This window comes from Leptonychotes weddellii, chromosome 6 (assembly GCF_054177405.1).
Source record: "Leptonychotes weddellii isolate Sample4059 chromosome 6, ASM5417740v2, whole genome shotgun sequence".
Classification (NCBI taxonomy): domain Eukaryota; kingdom Metazoa; phylum Chordata; class Mammalia; order Carnivora; family Phocidae; genus Leptonychotes; species Leptonychotes weddellii.
In genome coordinates, this window is record NC_138374.1 from 50,483,583 (window position 1) to 50,493,197 (window position 9,615).

At 57.5% G+C, this 9,615-nt stretch overlaps 1 protein-coding gene across 5 annotated transcripts in view; it reads left to right on the top strand.

Annotated features, from left to right (window-relative positions):
• Positions 1-9,615, top strand: part of LRRC20 (leucine rich repeat containing 20) — a 106,781-nt gene that overhangs the window by 78,052 nt on the left and 19,114 nt on the right. For 4 of the 5 annotated variants that reach the window (XM_081824122.1, XM_081824121.1, XM_081824124.1 and 1 more), the window contains one exon: positions 6,108-6,275. The exons of the other annotated variant lie outside the window; for it this stretch is intronic. In XM_081824122.1, the coding sequence (XP_081680248.1) occupies positions 6,108-6,275 (168 nt within the window). The remainder of the gene's footprint in view (positions 1-6,107; positions 6,276-9,615) is intronic. 5 annotated transcript variants of the gene reach the window in all.

Consider the following 9,615-nt stretch of genomic DNA (forward strand, 5'->3'; position numbering starts at 1 on the left):
TCAAGTCTTTCTGGAGCACCCTCTCTGTCTCAGGCCTTGTGCTGGGCACCCAGGATACGAGGATGAACCTCACTGGTCCTGGCCCTCAAGGGGCTTCTGGTCTGGCCTTGGGTCTTAGTTTGGTAACGTGGCTTCAACCTTTTTCCTCGGAGCTCAACTCCGACTTGTTCGAACACCTTTCTTGGACCTTTCCCAGAGCATCGCCGTCCTCTTCGCTGGGCCCTGCCAGCATTGCCCACCTGCTTGCCTGGGGTTCTCACACCTCACACGGCCAGCTCTGCCTAGTTTCCCATTGGCTATTCCTTTGGCTCCTGCCCTCTCTCCCTGGCCCAGCAGTACCTGGTTATCCCCAGTGGTGGAGGACTGCCTCTTTGGCCTGGGCTCTATCTACGAGACTTTGGAGCTGGACCACATACGCACCCACTGTCCATCCTCAGCACGATTCCCCCAAACCTGGATGTAAGCAGCAAGTGCCCATCACCCTGTGAGCCTGTTTGAGGTGCAGGCAAGAAAGCCCCTCTGGTCATTCTGGGTATCTCTGTTCAAGGATGTCGTGGCCCCTAAGCCAGCCTCAAGAATGATGTCAAACTTGCTACCCTGAGTGGGGGTGAAAGATGCTGAGTGCTTGCTAGACTGGCCATGACCCTCGGGGTTTGCATCCAGGGCATTGGGCAGAGCCTTCTGCAGCCCACTTTCCCAGACTAGATGGTCTGTCTCCACCAGCCCTGAGCAGCAGAGATAGCAGGCAGGGGAGGCTCCTGCCAGTCAGGGCTGCTTCCTCGGGGCCCCTACAGTGGGAGCAGACTGCTGGGGACAGAGTGCTCTGTCAGGCCATTGAGCCCCCCAGGGACCACTCTCCTATCAGCTTTCATGGCCCCATTGCCCTGACTATTCTAGCTGCCTGTGGAGGCAAGCTCCTAAAAGGCTCTCAGACGCTGTCTGCAGTGGTGGGTGCTTCTCACAGTTCCAGGCCACTTTGGGGCTGTCATTAGACTCAGGCCCAAAATGGTTTCATAAAAGGCTCTTTTTTTTTTTTTTAATAGCAATTCAGAACATGTCAAAAATTGAGGATAACAAAACCAAGAAAGGGGAGATTCTCTTCTCCACCCCTGCAGCAGTTACCCTGGTCACCCCCGAGCTAGGGTGTCAAGGGACAGGGCCAACAGATGGTGGGACCCCTGCAAGCTCACGTGCTGTGCAGCTGTGATGCTGAGCTATGCTTCTCAGCTCCCCACTGCTCGGTGCCTCAGACACCTGCTCCCCAAAGGCCTCAGGACTCTGCGAGCGTATCCAAAGGAGCAGAGGACCAGAGGACCGTCTTGTGTTCACTGTAGCTTCGGGCAAAGAGCATTCTCTTCTAAGCCCAAGTTTGGGCGGTTAGAAATACAAGCCTAGCAGGTAACTCCTTCCTAACTGGATTCCTGCTTTCAGTGGGTGCCTGGCATTGTTTGCCAAATCTGTCTGCCTGTCCATCTGTCTATCTCACATAGTTACACAGTGCTTACTGTGTGCCTAGCTTGTTCAGAGCCTTTTTTGTGTATTAATTCACTTAAATTCACAGGAGTCCTATAGAAGACTCTCATACTGTCTTCATCTTACAGATGAAGAAACCTAGGCAAAGATATACAATTTGCCCAAGGTCACGTAGTCAGGAAGTGGCAGAGTCTGACTCAGAACCCACAGCCTGGCTTGGTCACACCCATACCATATGGCCTCCCCTGTCTATGTGGGGCCATGCCCCAGTCTCATCTCTGTGACCCAGCAGGCGAGATCTGCTGGGGGAATGCAGCAGGTTCCAGGAGGGGAGGATCCAGAGCCCAGCCGTGAGGAGGCCTTCCTAGAGTTGGCATTCCTGACCATGGGAATGAAAACAAACCCGGAGACAGTTGACATCTGCCACCTCCCCATTATAACACCGACTGGCACCTGCCACCGAGCTCAGCAAATGGCGCTGTGCCCTCAAAACTGCCCTCTTCATCACCAGCAGCTGCCTTGTGGAGGCCAGACAGGCTCCCTAAGGAGCCCGTGGCCGGCCCCACTGGCAGATGGCCTGTGAACTGGGGACTTGGGGGTGTGGCGGCCGCCAGATTAGAGTGTGGCAGGCACATTCTCAGAAAATGAGGGCTCAGGGAAATGCACCAAACAGGAATCAAACAGCCAGGAAAATTGAGCCAATTCTCCTCTGAGAACAAATGTCCGTTCCAGGCAAGTGGCTTCTGAGAGCCTGTGGGAGGCAGCCACCCCTTGCCCTCCACACCCCCCTCTGCTGGTGTAAATGCGCCGGGTGCCCAGATTCCTCAACCAGCAGCAGCTGCCAGTGAGAATTGAATAACATTATTCTTACGGAAAGTAATAACTTTTCCCATTTTCATGTAATAAAAAAGAACGACTCAATTTAAGGAGAAACAGCGTATCGTGGAATAGAAGTTTGGCAAACTTGTGAGGGTGATGCTCCGATTCCTTTGTTTATTCATTTGCACACTCGTCTAACACGGAGTCCTCCACGTGTACTGGGCGCCGTGCTGTGGGCACTTTTCCACAGCGGAGCGAAGCCCCAGCGTCGTGCATCTCCTGCTGTCACGGGAGAGACAGCCAGTGCAGCAACAGGTCAGCGTGTTAGGTGACGATGGATGCTGTGGGGAGGGAAGGACTGCAGGGGAGGGGAGGGGGCAGAAACCGATGGGAGAGGACCCCAGTTTAGATACGGTGACATTTGACAAGGACGCACACTGGAAATGTACTGGTCAAGAGCATTCTAGAAAGAGAGAACTAGGTGGCGCCTGGGTGGCTCAGTCGTTAAGCGTCTGCCTTCGGCTCAGGTCATGGTCCCAGGGTCCTGGGATCGAGCCCCGCATCGGGCTCCCTGCTCTGCGGGAAGCCTGCTTCTCCCTCTCCCACTCCCCCTGCTTGTGTTCCCTCTCTCGCTGTGTCTCTCCCTGTCAAATAAATAAAATCTTTAAAAAAAAGAAAGAGAGAACTACAGGTGCAAAGACCCTGAGGCAGCAGCATGCTTGCAGTGTCTGGCACAGGCAAGCCTGGGAAGCGCTGGACGCTCTCCAGCATCCCTTCCAACACGGTGACCTTAGAAGCGTGATCTGGATAGGGATGTTTTCTGGTTTAAGGCGTGGCCAACTAAGAACTGGCTGCTGAGGGGGTCCTGGGTTTGTGGGGGGCGAGCTGTGGTTCTGCTGATGGAGCTTTGGTTCAGGATGTCCCTGAAGGTGGGAAAATGAGAGGCAGCCAGCCAGGCCCCCCGCATTATCTGTTTGCCCCCTGGGTAGGGGGTGGGAAGAGTCATTATTCATCCAGTATTTGCTGAGTGACCATAAGGTGCCCCTCAGAGGGCTGGATGGAGGGAACAAAGATGAATCAGATACAGTTCCTGTCCGCCCAAGCCCCAGCATGGCAGAGCAGGGGCCCGGGTGTGGCCAGTACTCCAGTGTGTGGGTACAGAGAGTGCATGGGGGCAGGGTCCGGGGCTCTGCCTTCACTGCCAAACCCTGGGAGGGGCCGTTGGCACCTGAGAGCAGCTCATCTCCCACAGCTCTGTGTCCTGGAGGGTCCGAGGAAGGAGGGTGGAGCACAGAGGGAGGAGCAGGGCCAAGCCACGTAATCGGTGGGGCCCAGTGCAAAATGAAAATGCAGGATCCTCATTCAAAAAGCAGGAGAACAGTGCCATTAAAGGTACATAAGTGTTTTCCTTTTCCCTGAGGTCGCTCTTAGGGTGTCATGGTACTTTTCCTTTGCTACTGAAGGTCCATCTGAGTAAGGAGAAATTAACACTTTAAATTATTAGCGTGCATTTTACCTTTCATCCTTATACCGTGCCATGCCAGTTTGAGATGCAGGTATCAGAGCCTTTAATTTGTGTGTATTAAGAAATTACACAATTTGTATTTTGTGTCCCATTTCTAGAGGGTGCCTTGAGTGGGCCAGGACAAATTCAAGCCAGACTCATGAAGTTTGGATGGAGGGAAGGAAGAAGGGCAGCCTCTCATAAGTGCCTAGGGTCTCCCTATCCCCACGATGCAGGGCACACACGCATGAACCTTCAGGCCTGACAGCTCCCACAGTGTGCGGGACCTCCACACTCTGCCCTGGCCAGGGATGGGATCTAGGGAGGGGCAGCCAGCATCGCAAGTATCTTTTTTTTTTTTAAGATTTGTTTATTTAAGAGAGAGAGAGAGCATGGGTGAGCGGGGAGGGAAGGGCAGAGAGAGGGAGAGAACGTCAAGCAGACTCCCGGCTGAGCACAGAGCCCGACATGGGGCTTGATCCCATAACCCCAAGGTTATGACCTGAGCTGAAATCAAGAGTTGGGTGCTTAACTGACTGAGCCACCCAGGCGCCCCTCAAAGATCTTTAAACCTCTACCTCAGGACGCGCTCGAACCCGGGTCGGGGTGGACGAGAGGCTCCCTCCTGCCTAGACTCGGCCCCCAGCTGCCACCCACTAGACATACTTCGGGGATGCCAGCCCAGGGGCAGGGAGCGCCGGGGGGCGGGGGAGCTGCTGGCACCATGCTCCACCGGGGACGCCATGAGCACATATGCCCTCCTGATGCTCATGCCCAGGCCCCTGCCGGGATGGAGAGCTGCCACAGCTGCAGCGCAGGGGTGAGGGAGCAGGGAGGCCAGCCTGTCTTGGGAGTGTCAGGGTCAAGAGAGCATGCTGCTGAGAACGTGTCCTCGGGACGCAGGGGGAGACCTGACTCTCCATGACTCCAGCCCTATTTATCAAACACAGATTCCAGGATAAAATTAAGACTTTCAGAATGGCAGCATAGAACATTCAATCTCTCAGACTTCTGAGCCTAGGACCCCATGTGACTGCATGGGTCACAGGCCCGCGAAGCTGGCCCCGGGGAGAAGAGTGGAGGTCATTGCTCAGGTCCCTTGGCGTTTCTGGTCCTCAGTTTCCTTGAGGCCAGACAAGGTGACAGGGTGCGCCTGAGTCAGGTAACAAAGGAGGGGCTGACGGCAAGGTCCCATGCTGACGGGGGCTGGGAGCGCAGTGGGGACCAAGGCCTCTGCTGGTGCAGCCTCTTTATCGCAGGCTCGTGGTGGTTCTGCTCTCTGTCTCCCCCGTTCTCCTGCTGCCAGCAGGCTTCCTCTGCTTCCTTAGGCTCTTCCCCAGTGTTTATGGAGCACCTACTTTGTGCCAGCCACGTGCTGAGCGCTTGGCACACCGCTGATCTTCACTGAGCGCTGTGCTGTGGTCGGGACAGCAGCTCGTAGGAATGCTCCCCGTGTGCCGGGCGCCACGCCACGTGCCTTACCCACGCTGACAGGGGGACCGCTCCAACAGCAGACACTGCGAGGCAGGTGGTAGTAGTATTAGTGCCCACCTGCACATGAGGACACTAAGATGGAACGTGGTTCAGTGACTGAGGGAACAACTTTCAGGCAGCACAGCTGGTGCTTGAGCCAGGCAGTGGGGGCCCCAGATCCCCCACTCTTCTAGCCCTGCATTACCCCACCTCCCCATCAACTCTTGGTTTCTGCACCCCATCCCTCTCCCTGCCCAAGGCCCCCCGGTTCTCCCCCCTCTTCTCTCTGTGGAACACACCACCCAGCTCACCTTCTCACCTGGGCTCTGTTGCTGCTCAGCTTTCCCAGCAGCCGCCTGCCTACCATAGGGCGGGAGCCCACACCCATCGGGCCAGCCCAGCTGTGGCTGAGCAGGGGAGTGAGGCCACGTGACACAGAAGGACCTTGGCAGCTCCTTGAGCAGGGAGGGTGCTAGAAAGTGGTGTCCCTCCGCTGGGTCGTGGGTATCGGGCATCCAGGGCCTGCCCGCCCTGACCTGTCCTGTTGAGACCCAGAGGTGATGCCTCGTCTGAGGGAGGAGCCGGCCCATCCTGACCCTTTGTCTAGGCCAGGCTTCTGTCAGGAGAGCCTTCCATCCCAGAGCCCAAAGCAGGGAGCCCAGCTGACAGGGCAGGGCAGGTGCTCCTCCTGCATACACATGGAGTGAGCCCCTGGAAGGGGCGGGGGGCTGCCTGTGGCTGGGGTTCCCTCACTGCCTTCCTGGCCCAGGTACCGCTGTCCCTGTGATCTGTAGGTTGCTCCCTTTCACCCCTCTTCCTCTTCGTCCCACACATACAGAGCTCCACCTGGAAGGGAACTTCTTGCACCGCCTCCCCAGTGAGGTCAGCACCCTGCAGCACCTCAAGGCCATCGACCTCTCCCGGAACCAGTTCCATGACTTCCCCGAGCAGCTCACCACCCTGCCAGCGCTAGAGACCATCAACCTAGAGGAGAACGACATCGTGGGTGAGCGGCCCCGGCCATGTGGTCCCTGCATCTCCCACTGTCTCTGTCTGCAGTTCCTCCCTCTGAGGAGGACATGGGGCTCTGGGGTCAGACCTTCACAGACGTGAGGGCAAGGGTGAGCTTTCTGGTCTGAGACACCTGAGCACAGGGCACTGAGCCTGGAAAGGGAAGCGTTCTGAGGCCCTGCCGCCTGCTGGGGCTGGGTTGGACAGCTGCTTTCACCTGGCAGGTCGAAGGCCTTGGCTTCCTCACGGCCTGCCCTGACCCAGCGGGCCTACAAGCTCTGTCTGGGTCCCAGAAGGCTGCCTCCCAGACTCTCCAGCTGGGACCCTATATCCACGTACAACCACCTGAGGCCACTAGGCAGCCGTGTTCAGAGCAGCGTCTCCTAGCTTTCCAGTGCACTTACATGCTCCCCCAAGGACCCCGAGGGTCTCCCGCCCCAGGCTCAGAGCACCTTCCGCCTTCTGCAAACAGCAGGCCCCGCCCCGCGAGTGGCCCTTTCCTCCTTCTGAGGCATTTCCACCTGAGCATCCTCTCTCGCTGCTGACTGATCTCCCCAGACAGAGGCAGCACCCCCCAGGGCCCTCTGTGCCCCTTCTCCTCGGCTCCCTCCTCCAGCTGCCTTGGCTCCCTCAGAAGCCCGTCTTCAAACCCCGTTTGGTGCCCTCTCAGCCGCCTCTGATGTTGACAGTGTCAGTAATAACCCCCTTCAGTGCTGCTGTTCTGTTTGTAATTGCTTTCACAGCCATTATGCCATTTGACTAAAAGCAAGAGCTCTCTAGCAGCTTGGAGCTGGATGGAGAGTGCCTGTTGCCTGCATGGGGCGCTGAGTGTCCCATCTGTGCACTGGCCCTGGCTAAGGGGGCGCGGGACCAGGTAACCTCTGAGGTTTGCGATCCATTCTTTTATAGAGGAGTAAACTAAGGCTCAGAGGAGTCATGAGAGCGTGTCAGGTCACACAGGGAGTCGGCAGAGGTGCCAGGACGAGTATATGTGACTCTCACACTCAGCCCTATGCCTAGGATGAGGTTCCTTGTGTGGCCTCTGGGAAGGCCCTGCGGGTGGGCTCTGGTTTGGTCTTTTCCCTCCCAAGACCAGGATCCCTGAGCGCCTTGCCCTTGAATTGGCCCCCCATCCCTTGAGCCCTTGTGCTGTCTTTAGCTGGAAGGAGCATGTCCAGAAGTGCCTTTCCACCATGAGGCCCACCCTCCTGCGCTGCCGTCACCATCCAGGATCTGGCCCTGAGCCCTTCATTCTCGGCCAGGCCCTCCTTGCTGAGCCTTTCCTCCCCTGCCTCCACATCCTTCTGCTGCTTCTCCGAATGGGGCAGTTCCTGAGCAGGGGCCACAGTGAGCCGATGCCGAGCCCAGAGCTGGGCCTGTAGCTGCAGGCAGGCGGATGAGGACAAGCGCTGGCCATTGGCCTCCCCACTTCCCGACGACAGCCTTAGAAGACCCACGTCACCCCTCTGAGCCCCAGCTTCTTCTCAGCTTTTAAAAGATTTTATTTATTTATTTGACAGAGAGAGACACAGCGATAGAGGGAACACAAGCAGGGGGAGTGGGGGAGGGAGAAGCAGGCTTCCCGCGGAGCAGGGAGCCCGATGCGGGGCTCGATCCCAGGACCCTGGGATCACGACCTGAGCCGAAGGCAGACGCTCAACGGACTGAGCCACCCAGGCGCCCCTCTTCTCAGCTTTTAAACCAAGGTTCTACGCCACCCCCAGCCCAGAAGGGAGCTGGGCCGCAAGCAGGGGAGCAGGGCGTGTGGGCCCTGTGCTGGCTGCTATACGAAGCGGGGCACACAGCGTGGTACAGATGCCACGGTACCCCCCCTCCCACAAGGCCGACGACAGCCCTTAGCAGCAACAGTTCCCACAGCAAAGATGGGCTGCTTTGACTCATTCTCTTGTGTAGATATCTCTTCCTTTCTGTAGAGTGAGGTAATGACTATATGTGGGAGCCTCTTACAGTTTACCAAGAATGCTCAGGCCCAGGCCCACGGCCCATCTGATAGACATAGAAACCTAGGCTCTAAGAGATTTCCCCTCGCCTTTGAGGCCAGGTGCCTGTTGTACAGCTGGACGGGTGAAAGAGGCATGTCAAAACCTGGGCTAGTGCCCAGCCAGGTCCGCCTGTAGCAGAGGTACAGGCCAGCCTGGCCAGGCACGGGGGATGTAGAGATGCTGGGGACTGGCCCTGTGCAGCAGAAGCTCCCTGAAGTGCTCGACTTACCCCAGGACCCACTCCCCGCTCCCCACTCTGCCGCTGGAGGCCTTGGCCGGTCTCCCACACGCCCCCCAAGGAGAGAGGCGATCCTGTTCCCTTGCTGGGGTCTCCTCACTTCCATTCTCTGCCTCTCCCTGATCCATGCTAGTTACTCGGATTGCTTCTAACTCCCAAAGCCATGGCAGGCCCAGTCCCTGCTTTCCTAGCCCGGCCGCATATGGAGGGGGCCATGGTCACAGCGGCTGAGGGCTGCACCGTCCTTCATTACGGAAATGGCTTTGCCCTTGTCCCAGCTGTAGCTCATCTCCTGCAGGATCTCATTGGGAAAATTGTAGTAGGAGTTTAGGATGCCTTAAGAGTGGCTTCTTTTTCCCCTTCAGAGCCCAAAGAAGGTGTTGGAAACATTTTTTTTCCCGAGAAATAAATCTGAGATGCATGAGTTGCCTTAAGGCTGTGGTTCAGCGAAAAGAAAGCAGGCGGCTCTGAAGCAAGCCCCCTGCGTCTTCAGAAGGAGACCCAGTCTGAAGGGACCGCCCCGAAGAATGCCTGCAGCCTGGCCCCAGGGAGACCCGGAGGCTTGCAGCATCCTGGGAGAGGCCCAAGCAACTCCATTCTCTTCTGCTTTCTCAATAGTGCTGCTACCCGATCTTCCTCCACTCTGGGCCAGAATGGGGGCTCCAGTTCATGGAGGGGAGAGGAGAGGGGGCCTCACTAGAGTATGTAGGCTGGGAGAGACAGGGACGCTTGCATCTGCTTTCTGGTGCCAACCGCCAGCCGGTGCTGGTGCCGGTCCTTGGGGCTCACCGGGAGTTGACTACCCTCACTCAGGTCGTGCATCTAGGTAGCCCTGGTGGCCCCATGGCTGCAGCTGGTACAGACAGTCCTCTGGTCTGTGTGCACAAGGTCTCCCTATCCTCATCTCGGGAGCCGCCTTGCTCCCCGCCTCCACCCAGCCCCGAGCATGGCGTCTGCCCTACCGCAGGTGCTCAGCTGCTTGGAGCCCTGAGCAAAGCAGGAGTTCCTAAGGCCCGGAGGCCCTCTGAAATGACTGACACACAGGAGGGCAGACTGTGTCCGGTTGCCGGCGGTGACCCACTAGTGAGTCATGA